The 15,125-nt window shown below is 63.7% G+C and overlaps 2 protein-coding genes across 9 annotated transcripts in view; one reads left to right on the top strand and one right to left on the bottom strand.

Moving 5' to 3' along the window:
- The first annotated feature begins 1,672 nt into the window (after positions 1 to 1,672).
- Positions 1,673 to 7,063, top strand: LOC117016421 (cytochrome P450 2W1). 6 transcript variants are annotated; one of them, XM_033095645.1, is made up of 9 exons: positions 1,673 to 1,846; positions 2,926 to 3,088; positions 3,413 to 3,562; positions 3,630 to 3,787; positions 5,101 to 5,274; positions 5,584 to 5,722; positions 5,827 to 6,011; positions 6,365 to 6,506; positions 6,728 to 7,063. In XM_033095645.1, exons 1-9 carry the CDS (start codon positions 1,673 to 1,675, stop codon positions 6,922 to 6,924), a joined length of 1,482 nt encoding a protein of 493 aa, XP_032951536.1. In that variant the 3' UTR covers positions 6,925 to 7,063. The 6 variants fall into 6 exon arrangements, 5 of the variants coding, with proteins under 5 accessions (XP_032951536.1, XP_032951533.1, XP_032951532.1 ...); XM_033095642.1 differs by having other exon boundaries at positions 6,647 to 7,063; XM_033095641.1 differs by having other exon boundaries at positions 5,581 to 5,722; positions 6,647 to 7,063.
- A 35-nt stretch (positions 7,064 to 7,098) lies between these two features.
- Positions 7,099 to 15,125, bottom strand: part of C24H7orf50 (chromosome 24 C7orf50 homolog) — a 92,808-nt gene continuing 84,781 nt past the window's right edge. For all 3 annotated transcript variants that reach the window (XM_033095638.1, XM_033095639.1, XM_033095637.1), the window contains 3 exons: positions 13,828 to 14,021; positions 10,498 to 10,579; positions 7,099 to 9,903 (listed from right to left, as the gene is read on the bottom strand). In XM_033095638.1, the coding sequence (XP_032951529.1) occupies positions 9,715 to 9,903; positions 10,498 to 10,579; positions 13,828 to 14,021 (465 nt within the window). In that variant the 3' untranslated portion in view covers positions 7,099 to 9,714. The remainder of the gene's footprint in view (positions 9,904 to 10,497; positions 10,580 to 13,827; positions 14,022 to 15,125) is intronic.

The following is a 15,125-nucleotide window of genomic DNA, read 5'->3' as shown; positions in this document are numbered from 1 at the left end:
TGCAGGGAGAGCAGGCTGCGTGACAATGGAGGTGGACATGGAGAAAAGTTGGGGCCACCAGGAAGGGTCCTCCCAGAGTCTCGGGGGGCTGCACAGGTGCTAGGTGGGGGCAGGCAGCACGAAGATCTGGACCTGGGGCCCAGCATGGCCTCCCTACCTGAAAGAGGACCTGTGGAGGACTGAGCCCCCCAGCCTGGGACCCCGAGTTCCCTGCCTCCCGCGCCCCCACCACACCGCCGCCCCCTTCCAGGCATATCCTTCCGGCTCGGGCCCCGGCCTGGCCAGCTGCCCCCTTTCCCGGGCCCTGCTCACACTGAAGGCTTTGCACAGGCTGTTCCCTGCGTAGAATCTGGACTCAGCTGAGACTGTGTCCTGGCCTTGACTCGCTGTCCCACTGTGTCCACTGGGCTGCAGGGGTCTCTCAGGATCTCTGCAACACCAATTTCCATAGCCCTACCTCCTGGCTATGGAGCCCAGCACACACAGGTGCACAGTAACTGCTCACTGAGTTAAGTAAATGAAGCTGTGTGGGTGGGCAGGACCCCAGCCTTCCCACCGGTACCAGCCTAGGTACCAGGCTCAGCCTGAGCGACTCGCAGACTCAATGGTTAGAGAGCTGTCATCTCCCTGCAGCCCCACAGCTGTGCAACAGGACAGGCCACCTTTGAGGTAGCGAGAGCCCCAATGCAGGAGGTGTGTAAGTCGAGGCTGGGAGGAGGTAAGGGCCTTTGGGCTGCCTTGCTTCTGGGGTTTGTGTAGGGGCAGGCCCCGTGGTGACAGGCCAGTGGCAATGGGGTTCTAGGGGCCTCATGTTGGGGCAGGTGGTGTGAGCAGGCCCAGCCACTTCTGGTGCCAACAGCCCTCCCACCCCACGAAGCTCATTTCCAACACAGTGCCTCTGCCCCTCCCAGCCAGGCCACCAGGGTTTAGGAGACTGGAGCATGGCACAGACAGACAGCGCTCATAAACCCAGCCACCTGTCACCCAGTGGAGCTGCCCCAGCCCAGCTCTGCCTGCAGGGTGGACCTCCACCTGCCCCACCCTGGGGCTGGTGCCTCCTGCCCCAGGTAACAGTACTTACAAAGCCACCAAAGAACAGACTGTCACTCAGGGCGAGCTCACGTCATACCCTTGGTGGGGGGACACAGTTTGTGACCTCTGAAGGTGTCTGCTGTGCAGACCCTCATGGGCCAGCCCCAGGGTCTCCATACCTGGTAACCCTGCACTGGCTCCTGTCGGAGAGGAGCTGGGTGGACACAGGTGGTGGTGGGTTTGGGAGAGGCCCACAAACCTCGGGGACCCGTGGGGCCCACGGAGGGAGACTCAGAGCACGGGGAGGGCGGGCTCCTCTCTTCAGAGCTGGGCTGTGTCCCAAAGCCCTGGGAGTTCTGGTTCTGAAGGGGAGGCTGAGGCAGAGCTGACACCCTCCAGAGGGGTGTGTCCTCTCCAGACGTGTGAGGGACAATGGGGTGTCCCCCAGACAGTGCCAGCTCCCTGCAGAGACTCGAGCCCACATCCCACATACACCTGTCACTTTAAGTCTCCTGGCTGTCCCCTGCAAACTGCTCGTTCCACATTCTCGGGGTGGTAGGGTGGGTGGGGTGCCGGCACGCCCTCCCAGAACCCTATAAGGCTCAGGGCGGGGAGCTGGGGCCCCACGCCCGCCATCCTCATGGCCCTGCTGCTGCTGGGGCTGCTGGGGCTGCTGGGGCTGCTGGCGCTGCTCCGGGCCTGCACCCGCGGCCCCCGCCCGGCCCCGCGCTGGCCGCCTGGGCCGCGCCCGCTGCCGCTCATCGGGAACCTGCATCTGCTGCGGGTGTCCCAGCAGGACCAGTCACTGATGGAGGTGAGTCGGGGCAGCCTGCTGCAGCTTGGCTCCTGAGCTGGGCCCAGAGCCCGGCTCCTACAATCCTCGACGGCTGTGGCGCCTTACCCCCATTTGGAGGAAAGTCGAGCCCCTATTTTCCGAGACCCCTGTGGGGTAGGAGGTTCACATTTCAGCCTGGCGCTGGCCTGGCAGGGGACACAGGAGGCCCAAGTGCCCTCCCTGCCTTGGGGAAGAGAAAGACACCCCACCTCACAGGCAAGCAGATGGGCTGTCCAAGGAGCAGGGAGCCAGGAGGGCTTCCTGGAGGAGGCAGCATTTGAAGACAGCCTGCAGAACAGCCCAGTTTGGGGCAGCGGAGGGGAGAGACAGGTGCTCCTGGGAGCAGCACCCTGCTGCTGCAGAAGGAGCCTGCACACGGAGACCCAGGTCTGAGCCAGGTACGAGGCTGGCTGTCCCTCAGTGGGCGTGGACAGCAACTCACTTCCTCCTCCAGACCTCAGCTTCCTCATTTGTAAAGTGGGGAGATGACAGCCCTCCTCACCTCAGGCAGGGATGCTGTGGGAACAGAAGGGCACAGGCACACGCGGAGGGCCCGGAAGCCAGCCCTTGCTGGTATTACCATTCTGTGCCCTCACTCTGGGCAGAGCAGGTTGGAGGGAGACCAACTAGCCAGGCGGGCCCGGTGAGGGGGTGGGGCCTGGGCAGCCGAGTCCATCAGGTCTGCTCCTGTGCAGACCTGGGCTTTCGGCAAGGCCGCCCCAGCAGACAACCCTCTGGTCCTGCCACCTTGTCTTGGGGCTCAAAAAAGCCCCCTCGAATGTTTCCCCTGAAAAGAAAACCCACGGCAGTACCCCCAGCACCAAACGTGGCAGCCTGCCTCCCTGGAGAGGTGGAAGGGCTCTGTGGGGCCCCCAGACCTGGCTCCAGCCAACCACACCTCCTGCTTTGTGGCTCCTGGGCCTTGGCTCCCAGGGCCCCCACCACCCGGCCCGGTTCCACAGGCCCTGCCTGGGCCCCCACCCTGCACAGGTGTGGCCAGAGCTGCTCCTGGGGCCCTACAGGGGGACCGCCTGAGTGATCCCTGCCCATCCCGCCAGCTCTCAGAACGGTTTGGGCCGGTGTTCACCGTCCACTTGGGGTGGCAGAAGACGGTGGTGCTGAGCGGCTACGAGGCAGTGAAGGAGGCGCTGGTGGGCACCGGGCAGCAGCTGGCAGGCCGGCCCCCAATCGCCATCTTCCAGCTCATCCAGGGAGGCGGGGGTAGGTGTGTGTGGGGCACAGAGGGGTTCCACCAGGTGGCGGGGGGGAGTCACCAACTCTGCTCCTGGGGGCTTGCTGGGCAGGGAGCCGTGGGGGTTGAGGAGAGGGCCCCCCACTCCTGGCAGCAGCGTGGCTCCTGGGAGGCTGTGCACATGGCAGGTGGGGGATGTGCACAGGGGGCCACGTCACACCAAAAGGGGGACAGGGCGTGCCAAGGCCAGCTCCCTGGGCTGGGGATGAGAGGAAGGCCGCAGCCAGACCCCCCGCCCTGCGCCCCGCCTGCGGCTCCTGGGGCTGCTCAGTGTCGTGTCTGCCCCCTCACAGGTATCTTCTTCTCTTCCGGGGCGCGATGGAAGGCCGCCCGCCAGTTTACTGTGCGCACCCTCCACGGTCTGGGCGTGGGGAGGGGTCCTGTGGCTGACAAGGTCCTGCAGGAACTGAGGTGCCTCATGGGGCAGTTGGACCACTACGGAGGTGAGTGGGGGTCGGGGACACCCCCTTCCCTGCTTCCCTCCCCCGCTGAGGCCTGTCTCCCCCCCAGGCCGGCCCTTCCCCCTGGCCCTGCTCGGCTGGGCTCCCTCCAACATCACCTTCGCGCTCCTCTTTGGCCAGCGGTTCGACTACCGGGACCCTGTGTTCGTGTCCCTGCTGCGTCTCATCGGTGAGGTCATGGTCCTCTTGGGGGCCCCTGGCCTACAGGTGAGAGGTCACTGCTCCCAGGCCTTGGCCCTGGCCTGCGACGGAGGGCAGGAGTCCCAGCTGCTACTCACCATTGAGGGATGAGCCCCCTGCAAAGGTGGCACTAGATTCATGCAGGTCCTGTTTCGGACACATTGGCTGGCCCTGCGAGCCCAGGCCAGGCCCCCGTGCAGTCTGGGAAAGGAGGGGCGTCTAGGGCAGGGGTCCTCATCTCCCCCTCCCACTCCTTCCTGCCAGCAAGACGTAGCAGGGTCTGGGCTTGATGCCCGCAGGTGCCCAGCCCTCACCACCAGGGGGTCGCCCGCCCCCCAAGGCCCTTCGCAGTGTCGGATCACAGCCCCTTCTGATTCGCAGAAGCCTGAGGTGTGAGCACGCTGTTTCGCTCCGTTTCCCACCATTTCGAAACTCCATGTTTGCCCAAACCTTATCATTTTTTTCTTTCAAGATTTCCTGCAATTACTTTTTACGTCACTTACTTTTCAGTTACAGTTGACGTTCAATATGATTTCGCATTAGTCGCAGGTGTGCAGCGCAGTAGTTAGCCGGCCATATAACTGAGGACGACGCCCCGAGTCTAGTCCCCGCCCCTGCACCCCCACCGTTGTTTCGCTGCTGTGCTGTTACCTCACCACCCCGACTACAGCTGCTGCACTAACTGGCGGAGCTCAGAGGCTGCTCCAGCACACGAGGTCCGGGAAGTGCAACTGAGTCCTGAGCCTGGTCCGGGAGGCTCTGCCGTGGCCTGGGCAGGAGGTGCCACGTCCTTTGCAGGCCGGCTGACCCAGTGCAGTCAGGGAGCCCTCAGGAGGGAGGAGGGCAGCAGAACGTTCCGGGCCTTCCATCCCTGTGCAGGCTCCTCACTGCTGAGCTGCCACTAGTTTGCTCCCAGGGACCGTTAAGTTCCTGGGGACACAAGTAGTGCCAGGTGTAGCCAGGGCAGCACCCCTCAGGCAGCCCGGCAGACTGTGCCGTGAGCCCCATCTCACAGCAGGACGAGCTGAGGGCTGAGGTCTGCAAATGCTCCCTTTTTAATGGCTTGTAGCAGACTCCGTTGTTTCCACAGTGACAAGCCTGTCCCCTTCTGCCAGCTGAGGCAGATGCAGAGCAAGGGGCGTCATTACAGTCGCCTGCTGCGACTTGCACTAAACCCCCGCTGTTACCTGTCAAGCCGGCCCCACCAGGTGGAGCTGTGGGGCCCCGCGCCGCGCGCTCTTGAGGCCGCGGGAGGCCCCAGCACCCTCCGGGCACGTCTGGGGGGCAGGCGACGCGCCCCTCCGCCCACCCCGCCGTCTCGCGTCTCACCCCTACACCAGCTGTTCAACATCTACCCCCGGCTCGGGGCCCTCCTGCAGCTGCATCGGCCTGTCCTGCGGAAGATCGAGGAGCTGCGAGCCGTCCTGATGACCCTCCTGGAGGCGCGCCGGCCGCTCGCGCCCGGGGGAGGCCCCGTGCACTGCTACGTGGACGCCCTGCTCCAGCAGGGCCAGGTGTGGCGAGACCCACCCCCACTCCACCCTGGAGGCAGCCCGGGGACCCCACTCCAGGAGTCCATGCTGCTCCTGCACCAGGCTCTTGTGCCTCCTGACTGGGGGCCTCTCTGAGCCCGATCTCCTCACCTGTGAAGTGGGGTTCGCAGCGCCAGCCTCTGGGGCAGCCGGGGGATGCGCCAGCCGCGTGCCAGCTGGTTCTCCCGCCACCTCTGTCCTTCCCGCCAAGTCTGTCTTCTACCCTGAGCCCTGGGCTGGAGGGGTCGTGAGCCCAGCCTCCACCTGAGCCCCGCCCTCCCACCTCAGCAGGGCGGAGACCCGGATGGCCTGTTTGCCCAGACCAACGTGGTGGCCTGTGTCCTGGACATGGTCATGGCTGGCACGGAGACCACCTCGGCCACACTGCAGTGGGCCGCCCTCCTGATGGGCAAGCACCCGAGCGTGCAGGGTGTGTGCAGGGTGTGTGCAGGCCATCCCAGCGGGCGGGTGGGCGGCCCCCCAGGCCCGGGGGATGGAGGCTCCCAGGGACCTGCCCACTCCCTTCCCCCGCAGACCGGGTGCAGGAGGAGCTGGACCGTGTGCTGGGGCCTGGGCGGCCACCCCGGCCGGAGGACCAGCGGTCCCTGCCCTACACCACCGCCGTACTGCACGAGGTGCAGAGGTTCATCACTCTCCTGCCCCACATGCCCCGCTGCACGGTGTCCGACACCCGGCTGCACGGCTACCTGCTCCCCAAGGTGAGGCAGCCAGGCCCCCTCACTCACCCGTTCCTCTGTGTGTTGGGGGAACCCTGGGGTGCCTGATGCCAGGGCTCCTGTGGGAGGCAGGAGAAGGGGTTCAGGAGCAGCAGAGCTGGGGCCTTGCTGTGTGGCCCGGGGGATCCCCGGGGGATCCCCTGGCCTGCTGTGAAATGGGCTGACGCCCGGTGGGTGAGTTCCGGGCCGATCCTGGAGCAGACGCCCGCCACACGGGGGCTGAGGCCTGCCCATCTCCCCCCTCCTCGGGGGGCCATCTCCCAGTGCTCCAGTCTGGGGCCTGCCCAGGTGGGCAAGGCACCTGGGCCCGGCCCCACCTGCTGCCCGCCCCGCAGGGCACACCCGTGGTCCCCCTGCTGAGCTCTGTGCTCTTGGACAAGACGCAGTGGGAGACCCCCCACCAGTTCAACCCCGGCCATTTCCTGGATGCCAGCGGGTGTTTTGTGAAGAGGGCGGCCTTCCTGCCTTTCTCTGCAGGTACCACAGCCCTTGGGGGCGGGGCACAGGGACTTCCCCCTCTCCGTGTAGCTCGTCGCCAGGGACCTCAGAAGCTTGGGCTTACGGCTCAGAGCCAACCCGTCCCAGTCACTCCAGGCTGTGCTCTCCCTCCGCGGCAGCACCCCCATTCCACTCCAGGAGCTGGGCTGTGGAAAGAGCAGGCCTGGCAGCCCCACCCTGTGCCTCGGTTTCCCTCGAAGGCCGCCGTGTCTGCGTGGGGGAGAGCCTAGCCAGGACGGAGCTGTTCCTGCTGTTTGCTGGCCTTCTCCAGAGGTTCCGTCTGCTGCCCCCGCCGGGCCTCAGCCCCGCTGGCCTGGACACCACTCCCAGGCCAGCCTTCACCATGCGGCCACCGGCACAGGTGCTGTGTGCAGTGCCCAGGCACCAGGGGCACTGACCAGGGGCCTGGCCTGTGCTGCGTCACTCCCCCGCCTCCCTGCTCCAAGCCTGGCAGAGCTCTGTGACATCGGAGGCAGACAGCAGCCTGAGGACAGACAGACGGGCAACAGACAGACGGCCCCTCATCGGGGCGCTCACAGGGCTCTCCTGTCCCAGCAGCCTCAGTTCCACTGTGGGCCTGAGCAGCCCCATCCAGGGGGGTTGGAAAGGAGCCCTCACACGCGCCCCTGGGGGCACACCGTCTTCCAGACCCCTTCCCTCCAGTCTCCCCCCAGGGCAGGCAGGGCCCCTAGTGCAGAGCTGGGTCCCCTACCCCCTTGACCTTTTCCCTACCGCCCCGGGCCCCTTGAGTATCAGCGCTGCCTCTGACTGCACCCAGGCCAGACCCCTCCAGGTGCCCCACAGCCACTGGTGCAGCACCCCCATCTCCACGTCTGACCCATGAACCCGTCACCCCCACCCCTGGACCCAACTGTATGACCTCTCACCCCCCTGCACCCACAAAAGAAACACGTCAATGGGTGTCAGGACTTCCACAGGGGATACAGCTAGGACCCCCCCCCCAAAAGCTATGCAGTATCAATGTACCATCCTCAAGTATGGAAAACACAATTTAATAAAAATAGTGAGCAGCTATCAAGCTTCGTTTCACTCATCACCATGGAGACAGCATGTGGGACATCCCACGTGGCCAACAGACGGTGCTCGCCCACCGAGCCGAACCCCAGAAGTGTATGCAGCCTGGGCCCGGCCAGGTGAGGCTCAGTGGCAAAGGTTCCCCTGTGGGTCACGAGGGACAGACGGCTGGACGCAGGACTGGGATGGGAGTAGAGGGGCTCTCTGAACACCCGTGCTTAGCACCCCTGCCTCTCGTCTCGAAGGGAGGACCTCGGGGGCTGGAGGGTGGCTCTTGCCCCAGATCCACTGTTGGCTCCAGTGCTGGCCCCCAACCACACTGCAGGTGCCTCTTAAGTCCACGGAAACCCAAACCAAACCCCAAACTGTAGGCAAACTCTCCAGGACACACACAGACTAGGGCCCCAGCTCCCAGGCTGGCTGGCATTCCCTGGGGAGACCCCTTCTGCCATCAAGAAGCCAGCAGAGCCACTGCCAGCCACCCTATAGGGGCAAATGTGGGGCGGGAGAGCAGGTCCTGGCAGGGTCCTGGTTCAATGGTCGTCTAAGTTCTAAAGCCTCTCTGGCTCTATGCATGGCATGTATGCATGTGTGTTAGCACGTGTGTGCGTGGGATCAGGACTACAGCTGTACACGCAGGCGGGGGACGGGCCCCCCCAGGCTGCAGCACAGCACTACAGCTTTCCACAGTGGGGGGTGCTGATGGGTCTCCCGTGCTGGCTGGGAGCTGGGGTGGCTCCAGGTTCCAGGAGAGAAGAGGGGATGGCGGCGAGTTCTCAGTGAGGGACCTTCCCAGGCTCTGTGGATGTGTGTGTGTCCCTCCAGGGCTGGGGTCACCCCCTCCTCAGGGCCCCACCCTCACCATTCAGAAGCACCCCTCAACACGGTGTTTCACAGTCACAGGCTGAAGCACAGATGCCTGCAGGGCACCAGCCATGGCTGGGACACTGCGCTGAGGCAGGATGTCCAGGGTCCACGGCCGGGCAGGAGGCCCAGCCAGGCGAGGAACGGCCACAGGACGGCCCGGAGCTGACTCTGGGACGGAGGCTCCACGCACAGGCCTAGCCCTCGTTCACTAAGGACCCGACTGTCCAGCTCACGCAGTGTCGGGGTCCTGGCACTGACTGCACCCCAGCCCCACGGTTCACAAATCCGCAATGTGAGCGAGACTTGGTGGGGACAGCTCACCTCTGCTTCACCCAGTGCCACTGGGGCAACTAAAGACTCGTCGTTGCTCAAGCACCCACGTCGCACACGGACTCGTCACTCAGCCAGGGCTTCCTCGCAGCGTGGCAGCTGTGTCTCAAGGGCAAGTGTCCTGAGCGCAAGTGGCAGCTGCCTGCTCTGCCCTGGCCTTGGAAGTCACTCGGCGTACTCCCGCCTCCACCCTGCTGACAGCTGACCGTGTTCAAGGGCAGGGCGTCCACACCCAGTGGCTACCACATCCACGACCCAGTTCCCACGCCTGAAGGGCCTGCTGTGTGGAGCTGCGGGCCACTGCCTGCGACGCAGCCTCTGGAGCTTGGACCCTGCGATTCCAGGGGGTTCAATGCACGCGCGCTTCTGGAAGCAGAGCGACAGGTCCCATCTCTATGCAGAGAGCAGGTGTACTTCCCGCTGGGACAGCTGTGGGAGGGCAGCCGTCGTGGTCACTGCCGCCACCTGGCAGTGGCAGGCCTGCAGAGTGAGGGGTCAGTGCCAGCAGATCGCCTGGATGGTGCCCCGTGGAGGCCAGGACTACAGACAGCCTCGCAGCTCAGTATGTTCCCTGTGGGCAAAGCCCTTCACAGGCCGGCAGACAGTGAGGACGAACCCGGAGGCATGGCCAGATGGGCTACTTTTATTGAAACAGCAGGTTTCCCCAGTAACTAGGCAGGAGGCCGTGGCATGGGCTGAGGAGGGAGGCCAGACACAGACAAGCCACAGCCGGGGAGCCTCGGCGAGGGCAGCCTGGTGACCAGGAAACGTGTGGCCTGCACAGGAGGGACCCCCAAACTAATGTGCGGGGCCTACAGCCGGGGTGCTTCCCATAGCCCAACACGGACGGACCACAGCTGGCAGGAAGGGCAGCTCCCTGGCAGAGAAGCAGATGTTCCCTCCACCGGGAGGAGCGGTCAGCTGCAGGGTCACCCTCGCTGGCCGGCTGGCCGCCCTAGGACAGCAGCTGCAGTACCTGCCGGACACGCTGGGTCTTGCCCAGTAGAAGGGGGTCCGGGCCACTGGCGCCCGCCTCGTCCAGCTTCTGCATCAGGGCTTCTGCCTTCTGCACAGTCAGCTCACGGGCCTGGCCCTTCAGCCCCTCCAGGTAGGCCAGGAGGGTGGGGAACTGCTCCTCAGGGACCTGGGTTGGAGGACACAAGAGCGGCTCAGCCGTCAGGTGGGAGCACACAGCAGTGGGGTCCGGGGCTGCTGGCCCCGCAGCTGGTGTCTCAGGGTTCACTGCTATGCCTGCGAGGGGACTGCCCAGCCCACAGTGTCCTCACACCAGGGCCCGAGGAGCCTGCTGGCCAGGCAACAGTGGGCATCACGTTGACCTCTGTGCCTGCCACCTACAAAGGGCCCGAGCACCACACCTGCTCCCCTCTGTCCCATCGCTCCAGAACGACAGCACTGGGGGCAGGCAGGAGAGGGAGGGCCACCTGCTCCAGCTCCTCTTTCAGACCTGGGCTATTTCAGGCTCCAGCTTCCCTTAAAAAGACTGGAAGCCGTCCCTTTTCAGACCCTTCTGAAAAGCCACTAAATGAACAGTAAACAGATAAGTGTTCAGAGATTAAATGTGCGAGGACAAGGAGAATGGAGAAAAAGATAAGTGACAACCTGCCCTGCTGCACAGACCCTTCCCCTCCCCCCACATGTGCAGACCCCGCCCCCAAGGTGTCCCCCCCAAGGTAACTCCCCCCGGGTGACCCCTCCAAGGTGACCCCCACGTGCTCACTTTGTCACCATCATACATGTGTGTCAGGAGCCAGGTCTGCCTCGTCTTCTGAAATCTCCACTTCTCATGCTTTTGGGCCCAGCTGGGAAAACAAGGACACGACATTCAGGTGCCAGACAGAAGGGTCTGTCTGTACGACTGGCCTGGGTGGCCTCTTCTTGGCTGGAGTGGGGGGTGTCCGCAGGGTTTCTGGGGAACACCCTCCCCGACCCCAGGGTGGCAGACACAGAGCAGAGGGGGCGAGGGGCCCGGGCTGGGAGGACCCCACTCCGCACGCCCGCTGTGGGCCCTCAGCCAAGCCAGGCCCTTATCTACACTGGATGGAAGGACCAGATGGCCCGGGCCACCTCCTTTCAGGTCCACAATTCCATGATTTACGATTCTAATGTGAGCATCCTGAATTTTGTGAATTCCGTCCTTCTTCCACAAGTGTCTGCTGGCGTGGGGAAAGCAGACTGGGAACGACGCATGGGGGTTGAGGGAGAAGAACCAGCAGGAGCGAGGGATTCTGCCCGAGAGCCACACTGGCTGGGCAGCTCAGGTGCCAGGCACAGTGACAGAGGTCGCGGCTGCGCCGGCCCTGAACCCATCAAAGCGGTCCGGCCTGCTGCACCAGGTTGGCGGGTGCCAGCCCAGGCTGGAGCCCACAGGGGGCGGGGGCGCGGAGGCTAAGGAAATAGGTAACGCCAGGGATCAGTGTGAGGAGGAAACAGGGCAGGGAGGGTGCTGCTCTGGCCAGGACAGCAGCCCCGGGCTGAGGTGAGACCTGAACGCTGGGACAGAGGTGGAGAGGGTCTGCGTGTCTGGGACGCGGGGGCATGGTGGCCATGGGGACACGGGCAGAGGCTCTTTTAGCAGCAGGCTCACTGCCCCCCCTCAGGGAGATGTGGGGGGGGCCCTGGCTGGTTCTGTCTGGCCTGCGGCTCGGCCAGCTCCCCAGCTGGTGGGGTTCGGGTGGAAGCACACACCATGTCATGTGACAGAAGAGCTGCCCAAGCCCAGAGCATGTCACATGGCAGTCACAGAGCAGGACCCAGGCCAGGATGGGCCACCACTGTCCTCCCAGGGACCAGACACCACAGTCCTGGCCTAAATTCACTTCTGGGCTTTAGCATATATGAGGTGTGATCAAAACACACAGCGAATGTTTAAGTAAAAAAAAATTGCGGTAAAAGACACACTGCCATTAACCCCCCTCAAAATACTCCCCCTCGCTTCAAACACATCCCATCGTTCCTGCCACTTTCTGAAGCAGTTCTGGAAGTCCTCTTTCGTGAGTGTCTTTAGTTGCGCTGTCGTGGCTGCCTTGATATCCTGAATTGATTCAAACGTTTACCTTTCATGGTCATTTTGACTTTGGGGAAAAGCCAGAAGTTTCACGGTGCCAGGTCCGGTGAATAAGGTGGATGAGGATGCACCGTAATGTTTTTATCTGACGGAAATTGCCGCACCAGAAGCGATGTGTGACACGGAGCGTTGTCATGATGGAGGATGATTTACGGCACACTTTAAAACACACCTTCTGTCCACTGTAGCTCACACCTGACTGCACCGAACAAGCTGAAACTTGCCACACACTGTGACTAGGGTTCCCCGCGCCGCTTCCCGTGTTGAAGGCCCTGCCTTTCCGTTGGACGGCACTCGGCAGCAGCCTCCCCGTATGTTCTGATCACCCCCTATCAGCATGGGCGACCCCCCCCGCCCCTCCCTGACACCGCCGTCCTCACTGCCCTCCCAGCCTCCCATGTGCCGTGGCTCCTGCCTGTCGTCACCTCCTGAGAGCAGGACCTGTCGCAGCGTCACCGAGGTCCCTCCTGCGTCCCCTCTCCTGGCAGTGGGAGGAAATGACACTTCCGTGCAGCTCTGTCTTCACTACACAACACTGCCTGATGGCGGGCAGGCCCACTCCAGGGCCTGGGCTGGGACAGGTGTGAGCTGGGGGCCTCGGGCTGCGGCGGCTGGTGCAGTGCCGCGCCTCTGCAGGCAGGACCTGTGGACCCCCCTCGGCAGCACCCTTCACTGGGCCTCAGAGCTGATCTGACCCAGAAACAGGCTGCTCCCCCATGCTTGCACCGCCCCAGCGGACCGAGCCTGGCCTGGGGCTGCTCAGGACCTGCCAGCTCTCTGCCAGGGTCCTCGGCCCAATGGGAAAGCCCACTCTCCATGCACAGGGACCTTCAAGCCCACCTGGGCTCCATCCGGCCCAACTGGCAACCTGTGGCTTCTGTAGGGCAAGGAAGGGCCCCACGCAAACCTCTGCGAGGAAAGGGAGTCACTTAATTAAAGACATATTTCCTGTAAGGAAATCGGTTTTAATGAAAAATACCGACCCTCTGCCTCATAGATCCTAAGGCACACGCCCTCAGAGGGGGCAGCACAGCCTGCAGGCGCCGAGCAGGGCCGCACCAGGCTGGAGTGCGTGCACACATGCCCGCGGCCAGGGTGCACAACACTGGGGTCCAGCCAGACTCAGCCGTGGGCGGCCCTGCCCCACTGGACACGGGCTCACCTGGGCAGCTGTGCTGGGGATGGGGCTGCATTTGGGGCGCACGGTGGCAGGGACAGGGCACACTGTCAAGGCGGAAGGCACCAGGGTCCCAGTGTGCTCTGCAGGCAGGGCCCCCCCCACCCGTCTCTCGCCCACGCCAGTGTGGCATGAATCCTTGTGTCTGCACGCTGCACATCGGTCACCTGTGCATATGAAATGCCCAGGACAGGCAAGCCACAGAGACAGGAAACAGGTCATAGAGTGACACAGGCATCCATGGTGGGCCGTCCCGGGAGGGCTGGCCACCCTGCCCTCCTGTGTGGTGAGAACACTTTGGAAGAGGCAGGAGGAAAACCAGGACAGGCTCTGCTGGGATGCCTCTGCCCAACCAGTTTGTCTGCCAACAGAAACCAGTGGTTTCCAGAGGCCTCATTTTTCTGGGGGTTTCTGAAAATTACTGTACCAAGCTGTGTTAGCAAATGCAGGCCAGCCTCTGCCGGGTTCTGGGTGGTCCCCTGGGCACACCCGTGGGGGCCCTGCAGGTCTGGTGACAGGCTTCCTCTCCCCTCAGCCAAGTCCTGCCCAGCAGTGGGGCCCTCTCCATGCCCTCCCTTCCATTCTGCAGTCCACACTGGCGGCCATGCCAACTCCGGCAGATCTCAAGCCACCTGACAGCACGAGAGGCGACGCTGGGAAACAATACACAACCAGGAGGCTGGCAGCCCCGGGAGGGTAAGATGCCAGCCCGGTCACCTGAGCCCACAGCCGCACCCCTCCCAGGGCAGCAAAGTCATGCGCTCTCTCAGGGCACAGCCTGGCCAGCCCCCCGCGGTGCCTCTTACCCACACAGGTAGTCCAGGGCCAGCTGGGCGCCTGAGCACTTGGCTGGCAGGCTCTGGGCCGTGGTAATGCCCGCTTCCCGCAGACGCTTCCTTTCCTCTTTCTTCCGCTCCTTCTTCAGCTTTCTCTCTAGGACCCTCTTCTCCTCCGGGGACAGCTCTGGGGACAGCTCAGGGTCCCTGCACGCTGCTCCTCCCTGAAAGTCAAGGGGAGCCTGCCAGTTAGAGTTGCAGGAAGACGCTGTGCGTCTCTCCCACTGCGCTGGCTTCCCAGCCCCTCCCCCAGGACCCCGAAAGTGAGGTCGCTGGAAAGACTCCTGCGGTACTGTTGCCCCATCGCACCCCAGCACGTGGGAAGCCCCCGTGCTCCTGACACTTGCAGAGCCCTGGCTGTCTCCCCCACCCCCTGCAGGGTGCAAGAAGCCTGGCTGAGAGCGTACTGGCTCGTGGGGGCTGGTCTTCCTTCAGTGTGAACTTCCTGAGCCCCTTGCACTGAGGACAGTGGGAGGTGCCCATCCTTCTCTGGGCAGGACGCATCATGACCTCCTGATGCCACTTCTGCCAAGAAAGCACAGCCACTCCCCCCACCAACTGACAAACCAAACAAGCTCCACACTGGGGTGGGGGATGCTGCAGGGTGAGTCCACACACACACACTTCATGTTTTTCCCGTGGGCCCAGAACACCAGTGTTTCCTCTGGTTCAGGTCTGCAGGGGCCTGGCCCCCAGCGCTTCCAGGGTGCGCCCGACGCCCCCAGCTGCGTACTCCTGGGTCCCCCTCAAGCTCCACCACGCCCCTCCTCCCACACACCCCAGCAGGTCCTGCATAAAGTGCCAACGCCTTGACAACCTTTGTGTTCCCACTCAACACCTGCTCCTTCTGGAATCTTCCAAAACAAAACAACAGCTTTCCCAGCTCCTCCCTCCTCCTTGAAAACCAGCTGGAATGCTCCAGCTTCAGGGCTGTCCTGGGTGGCAGCCTCGAAGTGAAACACGGAGCTCTGACCCAGAGGGTTCACAGGCCACCGGCCCAGGAGGTTTGCGTGCAACTGCCAGGCGTGCGGACAGCCCATTGGTCCAGGAGAGCCTGGAAGACTGGGGCCCAGGGCAGGGCAGCAGGGGCTCTCAATCAACTCAGTTGCTGAGGGCTGTGCTTTTGCAGTGGGGTTTGCTGAGGTGCAGGACAGAGGAGGGTGATGGTGAGCATGGCATACACGTCCACAGCCAGCCAGCTGGGCGGCCACTGTGGAGACAAGCAGGAAGGCAACCCTGCCTTCCTGCAGCCACAGGCCTGGGCTCTG

The sequence above is a fragment of the Rhinolophus ferrumequinum genome, chromosome 24 (genome assembly GCF_004115265.2).
Source record: "Rhinolophus ferrumequinum isolate MPI-CBG mRhiFer1 chromosome 24, mRhiFer1_v1.p, whole genome shotgun sequence".
NCBI classification, from domain to species: Eukaryota; Metazoa; Chordata; class Mammalia; order Chiroptera; family Rhinolophidae; genus Rhinolophus; species Rhinolophus ferrumequinum.
Note: the sequence above shows the minus strand (reverse complement) of the source record. Positions and strands in the feature narration are given on the sequence as shown.